Here is a 17212-nt window from a genome sequence, read left to right as displayed (position 1 = left end):
TGCATGGTTCCATTTTCCAGCCACAGATTTATATTATGCCTTTGTCTGCTAGACTAAAAACAAAGACCATTATATGCTAATAAAGTTACCTTTTCAGATTCGGTAAACTAAAAATCTCACTCTCAAGGACCTCTTCTATCAGTAAATGATTTTCAGCTATTTTCCACAATCTTTGTTTTGTAAAAGCAATAAGTAATTTGATGCACTGCTTCAGAATCATGTTCAGGAGAGTCCACATAAAGAAATATAAATCAAGAATGATTAAGAGACAGGGAAGAGTGCCTACAAGCAAAAAGACTACAATGGCTTTTTTTGTGCCACAGCATCAGCCCTTTAGGCGATCATGCTGAGCTGTTCTTTTTTCATCATAGACTACAATCCTGAAAAATTTTCAGTTGCTGCTTTCCAGAACACAGCCCCTTGTTTTGGGGGTGTGCCTTTATTCCTATAAAACAAACGGGCACTTTGCTATATTAAAGCATCTTTCATTTGAACAGGTCAAGTCTAGCAGAGGTCCAGATTTCTCTGCATGACTGGTTTACTCTTAATTGCCATTCCAATAGTTTTTGGATTTCCCATACATTTTATTGAGCAGTGATTTTATTTTTGCTTCCAAATCATTGATAAAGACGCTAGATGGCATTTGGCCTAGGACTGGATTCCTTTATAGTCCTCCCAGAAATGCCCACGTTGAGTAAGGGTCCTCCTGCAAAAGATCTATTTGCCAAAATTTGCAAGGTAGATTTTAAACCACTTAAATGTGTTTCGTGATAGCATGTAATTATTTTTAGAACAAAAGATGTAGAACAAATCTCTTACAAGGACATACTCTATCTTCACAGTTAACTCATAATTGACTTAAAGACCCAAGATCAGATTTATTTTAAGTGGATCTATTTTCCATAAAACTATGCTGAATGGCACAAGTTGTATTCTTATGCTCCTTTTTTTTTTAAAATCAGATGAATCAATTTTTCCTTTATTTTCCCCCCAGGCATGTTTTGGGCTAATGTGCCTGCAGCTCACCATTTCATTCACTCTGTCTGAACATCAGCACATGAACAACTTTCTCCTAGGTTACTGGGATTTTTCCAGGATGCTAAAATTAATAAAAATTAACAAAAGGCTAGAGATTTCATCTGCTGTTCTTTCAAAATTCATGTGCAAATTACTCAGTTTTAATAATTAATTAAAAAAAATTCTCTCCCTCATCAGCATTGCTCACCACCCCCCTCCCATGCTACAAATGTTGTATTGTATTAGTTTCGAACAGGGGTGAGAAACAAGGCCAGAAATTTTCACTATCCTTAGCCCTTAGTCCACCTCTAGCATACACTGCAGAAATACAGGACAGGTTTAAAAAAGATGCCAGCTTTTGGCAGTAACTAATAGAGATAACCTAGGAATTTTAGTTTCTTTTAATTTTCTCAAAAGACAGCCCTCTCATTAGATAAGGACAGAGTTTTCCTATCTATTATACAAAACATTCACATATTTCTATGGATAACACTGACATGCACCCTACAGGAGAAGGCAAAAGGGATGACTTCCAAGACAATCTCTTACTCTTCTAAAAATAAACATGAAATAATGGATATTCCTATAAAACATGAAAAACTTCTCAAAAGCTAAGTTTTCTTTTCCATATTTCTTGCTACCTCATTTGTTTTCTGAACTGCTTAAGCTTTAATACAATAACTGAAAACTTAAAATCACAAATGCAATTTTCACACATGACGACTACAAAGGCCAAGTATTTTGGAGACATGAAGACACCTCTTGCGTGATAAAGAATGAGAACCAAAATTGTTGTAGTACTTTAGACAACACATCATGATGAAGCAACCAGAATGAAGCAATTAAGCGCTAACTTGAGCATACTACTAGCTCCTTTTTTCAATATTATGAAGTGGACTAAGTGGAACAATTATGCAGATTTCAAACAAAAAGCATCAAATGAATAGTCTAAAGTTGTTTAGTAAGCTTCAGCACTTAATTACATAAAAGTGTTGTGATGTCTTTAAATCCCTACACAATAGTGGGGGAAGTATGCAGTTAACACCCGTCAGCACTGAGCAGCAGAGTACTATAATTCACAAATAGTTAATCTGGGATAAAACTTAAAATTTTATTATATATTTATTGTCCACCCAGCAAAATAAACTAATATTTCTTGATTCAATTGTGTTTAAAAAATAAGCTTATGTAAACATACATATTTTAAACAGGAATTACAGCAAGAAACACAGTAAGAAATATCATTGCACGCAGACAGCAAAGTATTACTTCAAACATTTAATTTTTGAAGACAACACAGAAAGTCTGAAAAGGGTAAATAATTAATCGGTCTATCCAACAAGGTACACTTACATCTTCATTCCAGTCTTCTGCTGTCCATTCTTCTATTGAGTTTTTCCATGCTCCTATTGTAATTCGGGGAAGGAAAGAAAACAATTACAAGCTAAAAGGACAATGTCGTATTTCAACCATTCTGCTTTATAAGCAATCCTGTTTCCATTATTAGTGGAACACGAAGCGAGGAGATGGTGGTTGGAAACATGGGAAGGTCTAGAAAACCGGTCTGCAGATTTAAAATTTCGGGAAGGTTCCACACCCTCCCACCCCCTTTAATTTCTGATTTCAGGAATTTCTTAGCCACTATGGTATAAAACAATTTGCACAAACACGTCTGCAAACAGGGATTAATCCCAAATATTAGAAGAACTTGCTCCTATGCCCCCAACAACAGTGAGAAGCTACTCAACCCTCCCACAGGACCTCCCAGTTTCATGCACAAATTCATACAGAGCCTGAACAAAACAAAACCACACCACCTGCTCTGACATCCATAATACTACTTTCAACATATTCAAATTCCAGACCCAAGTTATGCCTCAGGAGGCTCCTTTCCGACCTGTTAACTCTCTCCTCAGGGCAGAACAACCCCAATCCATTCCCCTCATAGAGCAATTTTATTTTAAAACATATATAATTCATATAACGGCAGCAGAAGAGACAATAAGCTTCCACTGTAGCTGCAAAACACTCCTTCCTGTAACTTGTGGCAGAGTTTATCTGGCAAACACTGGAGCACAGCGTGCAGTCCACAGCAAGCAGCAATGGCAAAACTACAGGAAACAATCCTATGGATGCAAAAACCTGATCCCTTCCACAGGAAACAGCAGGCACAGACATGCAAGAACAATAAATGGACCTTAGCCCACCAGTGTAAGCATAGGGAAGGTTATCCCAGCAACAATCAGAGCCTTCATTTAGTAACCATGAGTGAAGAAAACACCAGCAGTAAAGTTCCTGCTACCATCACCTTTGATCAAGTACAAAAGCAAAAGAACTACTGCTTTAACCATCTCCTTTTACTTAACCAGGAACCATGTGTCTCAGAGGAGACACATTCATCCAGAAACAAGCCCCCTGAAGACAGCATCAAATCCACATTTGTACTAATGCCATCACTACATTAGTGCATTCTTTTATACACCTTTATAAAGCAGCATCTTGGGCAGAGAAGGGTGGAATGGCACTAATCCAGTGAGGTGAACAGGCCTACCACAAAGATATACACACAGTGGGGAGAAGAGAGGGGGTTTATACCTTGGAATCCAAAATTATTTGGCAGGTCCTGAGCAAGGTAATATCCATTCTGTGTTGGCTCTGTGGAGCAATATAGAGTTGCCTGAAACACCTCGTGCTTACATTTTACCAAACAGCCCCTAACCAAGAGGTTTCTACATGCTCCAAAATAACTAATAATCATATCTGAGCACAGCAAAATTACTACAATGCCTCAAATTTCTAGATTAATTCACACATTTTTGGAAAGGAGGAAAAGCCCAATGAGCAGCAGTTTTTAGAGAAACAGTTGATTTCCTTTCCCTTCCCCTGACCAGCACAGGATCTCTTCTTCTGGTATTTCTTCTTTAAAGAAACACATCCTGGTATTTGTCCTGCTTATATTTGTCTCCCATGAGTCAGAGCAAGGCCTAAGTCTGTAGAAGACAAAACTCATGCTGGTGCCAGCACTCTCACAACGGAGCTTGCAGTCCGCTCAAACAAACACAAAAAGAGCTCGGAGAAATCAAACTCAACTCTCGAGCATCCCCCACCACCTTTGGGAGGCTGAACCTGTTTGGAATAATACTTGGGACATTTTCCTGACATTCAGTTTAAATGTTTACCTACTGCTCCTACTTACAAACATGGATCTGTGCATTTACTCTTTTTAACTACTGAACACCACCCTTCACCCCTCTATTAGTTTACCCAAGCTGCTAAGTTTATTATTGTCACTTATTAACACTCTACCTTCCCAACTCAATCCTTCCAGCCTCAGTTATTTCACTGCTCTTCTCCGCATTAAATCCAGCTTGCTAATGCCTTTCTCCTATTGATGGGATTCTAAGTCTGATCTTGCCACAAGTGCGTCAATTTCCTTTCAGTCCAAAATCCACCTTGGCATTATTGCAACTCCATATAACCTCCTCCCAAACTTTACCACATGCCTTGCAAAGCATCACAATTTAAGAGATCTCTATTTTCCACAGAAATTATGCTTTCTGTTTTCAAGGATCCTTGTCATAGCAACTTCAACCTAGATGGCTATCTGTGACTCTTTGCTGTTTCCCTTTATAATAAGTTCAGTTTTAGAAAGTTATAAAGCCAATAAAAAGTGTACGATATGTTTTCATCAAGTCTTCAGCTATTTTCCTCCAATTCTTCACCTCCTGTCACACTATTTGATTATTTTTTCTTTTTTTTAAATAATCAGCCCCAAATATAATTTTTATATATATTTATATTTATTATATATAAATATATATTATATATAAATATATATATTTATATATATTAGCCCCAAAATAATTTTATTTTGGCCTATCCCAAACTTAGGTACTAATCCTTTCCTTCTGGATTACATTCACATTCTAGAATGACCTGAAGGTTTCCTTAAAATGTTTCTTCCAACTTTTACAGCAGTCCTAAAAAAAAAAAAAACCAAAAAAACCAAAAACACTTCCTCGTAACTTCCAAGCTACACAATTCCCTTCTTCCCCTTTGACAGTTACACTATAATTTCTTTTTTCTTTCTTGCCGTTCTTCAGAGTCATGTAAGGCTGCTCATAACTAAACGAAGGAAGTTTTTCTGTCAAACTCATGAAACTCTATCAAAGTAGAGGTATCAATAAATTATCAGAATACAATACCATTTTTGTAACCTACTTTGAGAAGTGACCACCTCCAACTGCTGTGATTTGTCGCTCAGGATCTCCCACTGCCTTGTATGTCATAAAAAAGGTAAGAGATTGAACACTCAGCATGCCCATAAGAAAAGATTAATCACACTGTTCAAGTTTATTCCCTTTTGGATGAGGATTAGTTATTTCGTTTCTTCTCACCTGTCCCTTCTCTTTGCCTTTCAGTTATACATTACTTCTATAAAAATTAGGATGCAGGAAAACAGATGCCGAATTATTTGGAATACAATTACACTTAAATGTTCGGAATCATTAAAGATTTGCCCTTAACTCTCTTCTCATTTCTACCAACACCACCAAATTTTACCTCCACAGAACCAGCTAGCTTTTCTATCAGATTACATGATGGTGCACCTAGAAACACCTTTCATTCAGGCTACAGTGATTCCTCTGGCATTTGCAGCAATTCAGGACAAGAGGTTCTAGAGCGCTTTCAGAGCTCATAGGGGGACAACTACATTTTTGAACAAATAGCTTATTTCTTTTTAATTGAAAATGTTGATGTTGATCATTTCCCAGCACTGGCTTAAAGAGGAAATACTGAGTAAATACTCAGAACTCCACAGAGAGCTTGTCTTTGCATGATGTCTTCGGAAAACATTTTGATAAGCAAATTGGTTTTGTTTCTCAGGTAGTTGCCCAGTTATCACCTTTTTAATGTAACTGCAGATGAAATACGCTAATTTTGCAAGTAGCTAGTATGAGCTAATTTTGTTTTCTTTCTTTTTAGATGAAAGAAGAAATGGGACTGGGTAATGAGGAATAAAGAGAGGGACTTCCATCCTGCCCTTTCACTGTGTACACTCTTATCTGACATCCTTCATTAGCCTACTGCAGGCTTTATGGATTTCCATACAGGTACATCACCCTTATTCACAACTTCAGTAATTCCACATTGGTAACTTATTTATTACTGGGACTGTTGATTTGTAACTAACACAACAGCACTGTAAATTAAGGAAAAAAAAAAAAAAACAACTGAACACTAATATTTGTGATTAAAAAGCTAAATTACCAGCTCAACTTTGTACGACCTGCTTCCAGCCCCATACCTTGCCTGCCACTCTTTCCCCCTACTGCTGCTTCCACCTCCCTTCCCAGCACTCTCTCTTCTGCTTTAAAAGACCACCACAGCTGAAGCCTCCTCTAATAACTCTCAAGATGCTTTCTGTCACAAGGTTGAAAGTACTTCCCACTTGGACAAAGCTAAATGATTCAATTTTAAAGCCTCCTCTTTTTAAAAAGATATCTTCTTTTTGGCTTGGGGACTTATTTCAGACATTTCTAGCTTGTCTAAAGAAGAAACGCTGTCAAATAAAACACTCTTTCTATAGTCATATATAGAGAAACATTTTTGTCAGTTATGGTGCCTTTCCCATTTGCACTGAAAGTAAATTAAGATTAGGAGCAAAAAGGTACTTAGCACCCAAAAAGAACATTCAAATTTAACTAGCTTACTTTAAATTTCCACTAACCAAATGATTTTGCAGGAACTCCCCACACTGACACTCACTCATTGATACCCCTAAAAACCATTAATCTGATGAGGGCAGGGAAAATTCCCAAATGCCTTCTTGCATCTTCTTCTCCATACCATGCCCCCCCAACTTCCCATTCATGCCTTAAGTTGCATCACTGAAGTTCAGTGCAGTAATCGGTGACATGCACACAGCCTAACAGCAAAAACACACTTGGCACCCAAAAAACATTCCACATGTCAAGTAGTACGCTTTGAATTTCCACCAATTTGCTCAGCAGCAAAACCCTCATATAAACACATTCGTAATCTCACAGGGATCTTTTTATACACACCAAGCTACTCTTATTCCTAAGCAGAATTCTTCCATTACTGAAGACTGAGGAGATGCCTACAAGAAGGAACAGAGGTTGCCATAAGGGGAGGCACATGAAGGCTACCCAGAGTTAGCAGGGAGAGTCACAAAACATTCAAGCTGACTTGGAAGTGGAGCACAAGTCAAAGTCATTCATAAGTCACAGCCTTACAGTTGCATTCATTAATAACTAACCAGTGAATTTTCTACCTCTGGTCCAGTCTCCTCATGCCTTTCTTGTATATCTTTCTTTAGTTAGTTAACCTTCTGTATTGCTTCTGCAATACTTGTGACAACATACCCTGCCCTCTGCTACCATATAGCAAACAAGAGTATCAGTATTCCTAGGGGAATTTTCAAGTCATTAGGTGTCCTTCTAACTCACTATTTGATAAACTTATTTGAAAAACTAACATGAGTAAAAGTAAAAGGTGCATTTGTGTTTGCGCTATAGCACCAACTCATTTCAAAAGTAACTCCTTGGAAAGACGCCAGATTTGACAAAAGACCTCCTTTTCAATAATCATTCATATACTCAGGGCCGGTCTCCCACACTGGACTAGAAGGCACTCAGAGTGACAAGACAGCTGCCTAATAAGCCCTCCTAAACTCTAAGCTTGTTATTGCCTTCTCTGGTTAAGTGGAAAATGGCTTGTATGAAGTTTAGAAAGCTGCATCTCAAGCAGCTCACAGCAGAGCTCAATGGAGCACACCCTGGCCTCCAGTATCAGTCTTTTCCTTCCACACTTGACACAGAGGCTGATGAAAAATCATCTGAGTAGGCTTCAGCAGTTAAGAAATCAGAAGAGTTACCTTTGCTGGGGTTAAAAAACCAAAACTCTCCTATCACTCAGTGGTTCTCAAGTGTGGACAATAACATACATTAATTTCTCCATCCTGACACAGGGTTTCCTCTGTCTTCATCTCCTGTCACAGCATATGGGAAGCAGCAAGGTATCCTGTTTTCCCAATCACAGACAAGCAGGTCACATTCTTCTTTTCTGAACCACCATGAGACCACTTCTAAGTGACTCCTTTCCAAACTATGTCTGTCTCTTGCCTTTAGCCAGGACTGCATACTTCACACTTGAAACTTCATACAGAAACACACAGCTCCCTCTATCTTCAGACAGGCAGACTGCTTTTTGGCTTCCATTCAAGTGCCCACTCGTGCTTTAGCTAATAATTCTTCTCTTCAAAGGTGGCAGACCTTGGAACTCTCCTCCATCCCAGAGACTCACATCCTTACATTCCTGCATTGTACAGGTGGGGCTTCCAAAGCCATCCCAGTGTCACTGAGTGGATTCATGTTTGTGAACAGTTTTTCTTTTCTCTTTCTTTTCCTACTTAGATATTCACACCCTATTGCCCAATGCCTGTGGACCAATCACTTTTAGTAAGACTTTAACTCCTTAACTACATTAGGGGAGCTCTTAAGCAGTACTTAAGATATCTAAACAGTTCTTCACATACAAGGTTCTTCCAATAACTCTTCAAATCCATTTGTCTCTCAAAGGATTGTTAGTACTAAAACAAAAAAATTGCAAATTGCTTTCCCTTCATTCTAACCAGATAGTTACTCAGGCTACACAGCATGTGCTCTGCACATTAGTAGCAGTTAAGCTATAAAAATGAACCAGTGTCTGTGTCATGTGAGATGTATTCACATTTTCAGAAGTTAACTGAACACTAACAGAATGGTTATTTTAACTGCCAATTTGCTACTGGTCTTCCTTCATTCCAATCGTTCCACTTCTTGAAGCATCTTACCAGTTCCATCATCTGCATCATTCTGACCAGTCTCCCAAATCTCTGATTTTGTCCCAAAGCCATGAGTGGCAGAAGACTCCATATAGTCTGCAGGGTTAAATGTCCTAGAGTTTTAAAAGTTAAGAAATGGAAGAGAACACATGGGTCATTCAATGAACACAAGTGTCATCATTTTTAGCTGAAGTTGTATTAGATTTAGCAACTCGATTTCCACATAATTTATCTTGATAGTTTTGGTCTCAAAAGAAATTTTTCCTCTATGAGCAGACACAGATAGAACAGGGAGAAAAGAGAAAAGAAGTAAGAGGAGAAGAAAGGGAGGAGACTGGAAAAAAAAAAATTACTGTAGCGAAACTGAACCAAAACAGTTCCTGAAAAAGCAGTTAACAGCATACCTACTCCTCCCAGTCTTATAAAGCATTAGTTTATATGGACAACGATAAGCCCCTCTCAGCTGATAGTTTCTCAGCAGGTGGCTGACTGATGAGAAACCAGTATCATGTCCTTTCAGAGCACCAGACCTGCACAGGACAGGAGTCAGAACATCAGTAAGACTATTTCAGAATGCACACCTGACACCGATACCAAAACACACAGATGCAGCTAAAAGGTGAAAAAGGATTTTTGAAGAAAAAACACTTTTCACTTCATCATCTCCAGGTACGAACAAGAAGGATTATTAGAGAACTAGAATGAGCCTTCTGTTCATCATGACATCACTGACATTGCACCAAATGTCATTAAAGGCAAACACTGAGTGAATGTAGTGGAGGCTACACTTCTATGAAGCAAGTTATTCCAACAAAACTGAGAACAAACTTTAGAGCTGCTGCGTAACTTCTGTTGATTCTGTTTTAGGGTCCATGTATGTCCAAACAGCTAAAGCATGAAACCTCAAAAACAGGAGAAAGTTTATAATTGCTAGACTTTCTGGGTTTATATAGAACTTGTATGCTCTACACTACACTGAAACAAATCTATTTTTAAATTGACCTAGGACTATCCGCACCACACAGAACTCTCAGCCTTCAAGGCACTATGTGGCTGCTACTGATAGGTACAAACGGGTTATTGAAATTTGAGGTATTAACACTGAGTGAACACACATTAGGCTTGTATAGATGTGTCTAGTTAGAAATACTGGTTTAAGACAAAAATAATCCATTAATCATCTAACAGATTTGTGAATTTTTACATCCATATCGGTTTATCAAACATACAGCAATATTAATACATACAGTGGCAATATTGTCAATTAATATTGCCATTGAGTTTGATCCTTGCCAAAATCTGTGCTCTGCATGTTTCTTACCCCATGCCTTGGGCTGAAAACCTCCCCGCTCCTCTCCCTCTGCCACGTCCAAACCCTAGGAGAGAAAACACCATTTAACAGCAACAGCAGAGGAGCCGCCAGTCACTAGTCTGTCACATTAGAAAATACTATGGTTGAAGAAGAAAACTACCATAGGTAAAATTAAGTATCATTTACTTCCCAAATTTCGTCACAGGAGAATTTGTTTCCCTAACACACGCAAGTAAGCCACAGTTCATCTAAGACTACGCGTTTCAGTAGGACTTGCAATTCTTTACTCTCTTTTCTGTATCCAGTGAAGTAGCTCCCAATGCCAAGAAAAGGACTTACCTAAAGACCCATTTCAAATGAGACTGCTATTGCCAAATCATTAGACATTGTTCAAATTTTGTATCTACTTTCTCACTCTTCCCTAAGATGCTCTAGAATCCCAGCCTCCCTGTGTACCCTGATCTTTGAAGAAATTCCATGTCACTCCTTGCCTGTGAGGAGAAGGTTTGAATACTCCATTTGTTTCCTTCTCTGACTCAGCTCACCTTTCCACCCCTACCTCCCTGTGCTTTTGCCAACCTGCAACCACATAGTCTTTCTGCTTCCCCCTTAATCGTAGTTACTGACATGAAAATTACCCAATTCAAATTACTCAAACAACTTCCTTGTTATCACCCACAAGAATATTCATTTCTCTCTTAACAAAAACAAATATTTGTTGCCTCCCATTTTGGTTACCAGCCTCAGTTTACAAGCTTCATGATAAGTGAATGGCTTTATTTTTGCATATTGCACACTGCCAACAGGGCATTTTTTAATTACTTAACCATCCATAAAGCACATGTCTACATAAACTGTTAGAAACTATTTCTTACATGCAGCATATTTCTACACAGATTTTTTTTTTCTTCCCCCTTTTTAGGACCTCGATATCTGAGGCTTTTTCAGTTTGTTGGGTTTTTTGAGGAAAACTATGAATATTATTTTGTATTACAAGAACAGGAGGAGGTCAAGAGCTGCAGACTAAGAACAAAGCAGTGTTTATTTTAACAAGAAAATTATGTGGTAATTATAAGTCACCAAGCAACTGCAAGTTTACCAGAGCACAAAAGTTATAATCCTAAGTCACCAACACAATGGTTGTCCAAACATCAGAATTACCCATGACAGGCTGTTCGAATCTGGATCAAAATTACCCCTTATTTTCAGGGGACAACCTAAACTGAATAAGAACAGTAACTCCAGGGCATGGTAAAAACAGATTAGGAAGTTCCTATTTTAATTACTTTGCTTTCTCTCCCCTTACCACTCGTTCTTGCCCTTACCCTAGCTCACTGTCCAAGTATTAAAAGGTATTTCTGGGCCTCTAAATGTCTACTACCTACATTTTCAAGGACTTCTCAGAAGCATCAAAATAGCGGGATAGCTTTACCCACGTTTTGATAAAAGAGTTTACCCATATCCTATACAAGGTGGCAACGGCTAGCTACAGAAGAACCATGGAAACCTGCAGAGGAAGGATTCCCAGCCAGCAACACAGTATTTTGGCAGGACAAGAACACAGAAGAATTAAGGTCTGATGCTAGGCCAGACCTGCTATCTCTACGTTTTCCCCTTTTTGCTCTCTTTTCACAAACAGTTGGAGAGAAGACAGAGAGAGGTTAGGAAAGAGGTAACAACAGCTGCAACCTGGCAATTGCCATGCCTCTTCACCAAGCCCACATGTGAAGTTGTGCTCTTTGCTCTGCCATATACAGCAGTGCCCCAGACCCCGCTGTACCCAACTGATTGTAACTCGGCCTCTGAACCTACTTGCTCAGCCTACCTTTTCTACTGCTCTTCTCTCCTTCACCCACCTAAAATCCCCAAACTGGGAAGCTGATCCATGGCATAACAAGATCACAGCTCTCAGATGCACAGAAATCAGTGCGCTCTGGATTATGTTTCTGCCCAGTAAATATTTTTTTTAAGAGCAGAACCAGCTAAACAAGTTTACTTGGGGCCATCTGTGTAATAAATTTACTTCCTACAGCTATCAATACAGTATTAAACACCATTTACAAATGATGCAGAGAAGAGAGATCAACATATTTCTTACAAGTTCAGCTACAAGAACAATTGGGAGCTGCGAATCACAGAAACAGTCAAGCAGAAATATTTTTCAGTGAGGCAGACATTAGGTACAAAGAGATTAACTGGAATAGCTAGCATGAAAGTACAAATAGATTTTAGAAGAGAAGGTAAGTCTCCCCAGCCTTCCAAGTGCAAAAGCCTGAAAGAATAACCTTAGCATATTAAGCAGATGTGAAGTTTTGCAAGCAAGGCACATGTAACATGCCATACCAGCATGGGCACAATAAACTACTGGCTGAAAACAGCAATAAGATTCTCTAACAATTTTAGAAATTGCTAGAAAGAAATAATTTTGTTCCTGAAGTTCCATGCACAGTATTAGACTACTAGCCAGCAAGGGGTTTTTTTATACCAGATCACTTTGAAAGTCAATCCTGAACTTGAATTTCAAGTGGATTCCCTTAACTTCATAAAGCTGTGTCTATGCTTTCTCTCAAAACTGAACTTAAATTAAGTTTAATCAACAAATGCAACAAAAAGCACTTTAATGAAGACAAAAGGGAAGTACCACACCAGCAAGGTTACAGAAAGCACTAAATTCAAAGCTAGAAAAGACACTTACAAAGAACTACTTCAAAATACGGGACAGTGAGTACTCACCACTGAAAGATCACCCTAACTTGGACATGGAATCTCATACATCATAGTCATTAATGCAAGAAAACAGGAGGAAGGGCTGGTACTCTCTTTGACACAACCAGATCACTAATAGATTCTTAAATTCTCATGCTGAGAAAAGTTACTTCTCTCAGCTGCCAAAATTAAAACACAGCCTTAAAACAATGAGAAGGCACAGTCTTCTAACACAGAGAAGTTAGTCATGAAGCAACTATGAATGCCCATCAGGTATTTGCAAACTTTTGATGCTTTTTAACAGTGACCAAAAGGTCAGTGAGCAAATCAAGCTTCACACCACAATTCAGAGCAGGGACCCAAATTCTGAGCATGCAATCCCACAGTAATGTAAACACATTTAAATCAGAACTACTACAACTGAGTTCTTCCTCACCAGTGATCACAAGCTCTACTCTTTTTCCTGCACTGACAGTTTTGCACATACCAGTAAGCAAGCAGAAACATACTATCAGAAAACAAAATTATTAGTTCACTTTTGGATCAGCTCTCCAAACCAGTTCCCTACTTGTTAAATACCAGAAAACTAGTCACCTTTACACCAGGATAAGGCACCAAAAAACCCTGTTGTCCCCAGCTAGCATGCTGCCTGCTCCTTTTTTTCTTTTTTGGCTTAGTTAGTTTTAAACTTAGATAAATCCTCTGATACAGTTCAAATGCACCAGAGACAGACAGGACCAACCCCTCCCCCAGCAGTAATGCCAGTTTATGCTTGTAACGTAAAAAGTATAGCTTTAACGCTACTCTAAAAAGTTGTTAGATCTCAACGGTCAACATATACAAAACCAAATTTTTTTCCTGTGGTAATTCACAATCAGCAATTCTTCTATCTACATTTTTATCTACCCACAATAAGAGAACAAGTGACTTGGCTGTAGCTCATTAAATCTTCCAGTGAGTCTAAAGGAATAGATTTTCTTATAATTAATCAGCATGTGGAACACAAAAGCAACTGACGGACATCAGGCAAAGAACAAAATTACTGCCCTGCCTCATATAAACCCTCATAACATTTCTCCACATTCCTTTACACTTGGATCTACAAACAACAGCCTGAAGTATCAAGGCAGCATTGCTTACTCATTTCTGTTCCAGGAATCCAGGACTGGGGAACTACATTTAAAGTTGATTCTGATCAACATTCCTGCTACTACCCCTATCCAACATCACTTAAAACAATGAACTATTTAAAACATGTTTTTGTTTCCTTTAACATTGTAACTGTTTAACTATGCATTGTTGGGGATTTTTTCCTGCTCTCCAGCACATCTCCCTCAGTTGACTAGGTTCACATTAGCCATCACATATTCACATTCTTCTTTTCTGGAATGATTTCTAGAGAGGTCAACACTTAGACCCAGGCAGGTGGTGAGATTTTCTGTTTCCACTAAAACCCACTGGGAGTTCAAAACACTCATAATCACACAATCAAGTATTCACTCTGCTACCATCCATGCATGGAAAGAATCGTTCATCTCATTCACAACATTTCTTCCCCCAAAACAAACACGCATTACATGGGAGCATGAGAAAAGTGTGTAGGACCACAACTCAGATGGGCCTAGCCCATTAACTTAATAGCCTATTCTGTAGAAAATCCAGTTTGCTGAGCTTGCAGACCTAAATCCTTCCACTGCAACACAGGTGCTTTATTCAAAACTCAGATTTTCACATAGATGGGTTTAAATTAGATGAAGACACTTTAAAGCTAAGAAAGGGCCTAAGAACAGCTGAAAGGAAAAGGAAATGCAGACTGGAAGGGCAGGCAATACCCTAGATTTGTGCTTATCTCCAACTACACAGTAACTGAACAGCCCTGATCTCTGCTCTGGAAATGCAGAGCCAGCCATCCTCACAGCAGACACCGAGGTGACAGAGGTTTAAGCCTTATGAAGAGATAAGGAGACTAAGTATAGAAAGGTACTATGGAATACCTAGAATACAAACAAAACAAACACTGAAGTTATATTTAATAATTCAAATCACTTTTGTCTTATCAGTCATCATAAAGCTAGAAGCATTGGATCAGTTTTATATACTGCATGTACTCTAGTAACCATTTTTAGAAGCATGTGCACAAAACTTTCAACTCTAAAGTTACGTTTAAAAGAAAATAACTTATGTTAAAGCTAAGTTCTGGTTAATCTCAAAAAAAAAAAAAAATTACAGGACACACACAGCTCCTTAACCAATGCAGAACCAACTACAGCAAACATACTTCAGATTGTGACCTCCAGAAGGTCTTACTGACATTCATGTTTTAAAAAACGAACATCCTTACTAGTTCTGGCAAAGGAAATCCAAAATATAGTTTGTGCCAGCTGTGCTATGCTTTTAAAACAAGCAAATGTGTAGACATCCAATTCTGGTTACAGAAGCTCAATTTTTTTCAAGGATAGCATACTTCTTATCTAAAAAACATTAAAAAAAAAAAAAGATATCAAGAAGAGTAGCCAGACTATAGTCAGATATTTACAAAAAGGATAAGCCGATTTGCTTTCTTATACAGCCAGCAGAAAAAACAAGTGGTTGAAAGGCTTCTCATAATGCTGTTTAAGTCCAAAATTAAAAAATAGTATTTTTCCCTTTCACTTTTATTTCTGTTTTGCTAGAAAAAAATTCTCTGTCAGCATCCACATTTATGGCATGCTCACGTTGCTCTGGAAGAATGAAGAGGAAGAGAATAGAGGAACAGAAGTAAAAGCGACAAATCCATTTTCACTTTGCAAACCAGGATAATTGCTACACATGAATCTGTAACAATTTCTGTGCTGAATCAAGTCTGAAAGTTCACCTACCTGCTATCCCATTATCAGCTATGACCAATTAGACATCTAGGGAGGAGTAAATGAACTGAAGCAACAGTGCAGTTTCTCTGGACACTCTCTTGGTCTTCAACCATTTGTGGCTCAGACTTCCTCAGCCAAAGATAATTTACACACATCAAAACCCTCAGTGGTTTTTCCTTTTCTTGCCGTGGTTCTTTTTTAGGATGAAATTGTCAGGTCTCTCTATGTGTAAATTTTCAGCACCCACAACATCTTATTGAAAGGAATTCCTCAGGTTAACTACATGTATGAAGACCCACCTTCATAAGTTCATTTCAAACCTGTAACCTACTGACTTCATTTAATATTCCCTCATTTGCATACTTGGAGTAATCAGTTGATTTCCCCATAGAACCTTCTCCACCAAAATTTTACAGATCTCTACCATACACCTACTCAGCTCTCTCTTTTGCAGGTGGAGTAGTCCTAGTCTGCTTGTTCCTCACACCCCATAAATGCAGTCTTCCCGGTACCTTCAAAAGCCTTTTCTCGCTCTACCACATCCTTTTCAACATGGGGTGGAGGACAGTGGGAGAACCAGACCTGCACTTGAAATTGAAGATGTGAGAACAGCAAAAAAACCAGCAGCATAAAAAAACAGAACTGTGCCTGTAAAGTTTGTCAATTTGTATATAACACTGCAGCTGATTAAAACACGAGGTAACATTTCTAGAGCTGACAATCCTAAAGACATAATCATCTTCCTCCATAATTCCTTCACCAGATTCCATTCCAGACAGTTACAAATCCTTGCAACACTGACACACAAATATAAACACTTTGATGCAATTACTACTCATCACCATTACAGTATTTTTTACTGTTGTGGTTTAGCTCCAGCCAGCAAGTAGGTACCACACAGCTGCTCGCTCACCCGTCCCCTCCCAGTGGGATAGGGAGGACAATTGAAAAAAAAGTAAAACCTGTGGGTTAAGATAAGAACGATTTAATAACTAAAGTAAAATAAAATGTAATACTAACAATAATAATAAAATATAATACCAATAATTGTAAGGAAAAGGAATATAACAACAAAAAAAACCAAAACAAAAAAAAAACCAAGAAAAGGCAAGTGATGCACAATGCAATTGCTCACCACCCACTGACTGATGCCTGAGCAGCAATCCACCCCTCCCTGCCAACTCCCCCCAGTTTATATACTGAGCATGGCGTTCTATGGTATGGAATATCCCTTTTCCTAGTTCAGGTCCGTTGTCCTGGCCATGCTTCCTCCCAGCTTCTTGTACACTGGCTTGCTGGCAGAGCACGGGAAACTGAAAAATCCTTAACTTGAGATAACCACAACTTAGCAACAACTAAAACATCAGTGTGTTATCAACATTATTCTCACACTAAATCCAAAAAACACTGTACCAGCTACTAAGAAGAAAATTAACTCTATCCCACACGAAACGAGAACATACACATTTAAATTAAGCT

The 17212-nt window shown here is 38.4% G+C and overlaps 1 protein-coding gene across 13 annotated transcripts in view; it reads right to left on the bottom strand.

Annotated features, from left to right (window-relative positions):
* UBAP2 (ubiquitin associated protein 2) overlaps positions 1-17212 on the bottom strand; it is an 82224-nt gene that overhangs the window by 49631 nt on the left and 15381 nt on the right. For 8 of the 13 annotated variants that reach the window (XM_030005112.2, XM_030005123.2, XM_030005114.2 and 5 more), the window contains exons 7-10: positions 10188-10242; positions 8876-8979; positions 3613-3672; positions 2371-2423 (exon numbers count right to left, since the gene is read on the bottom strand). In XM_030005112.2, coding sequence (XP_029860972.1) covers positions 2371-2423; positions 3613-3672; positions 8876-8979; positions 10188-10242 — 272 coding nt within the window. The remainder of the gene's footprint in view (positions 1-2370; positions 2424-3612; positions 3673-8875; positions 8980-10187; positions 10243-17212) is intronic. The other 5 variants (XM_041121074.1, XM_030005121.2, XM_041121075.1 and 2 more) reach the window with 2 other exon arrangements.

This window comes from Aquila chrysaetos, chromosome Z, assembly GCF_900496995.4.
Source record: "Aquila chrysaetos chrysaetos chromosome Z, bAquChr1.4, whole genome shotgun sequence".
Lineage (NCBI taxonomy): Eukaryota > Metazoa > Chordata > Aves > Accipitriformes > Accipitridae > Aquila > Aquila chrysaetos.
Note: the sequence above shows the minus strand (reverse complement) of the source record. Positions and strands in the feature narration are given on the sequence as shown.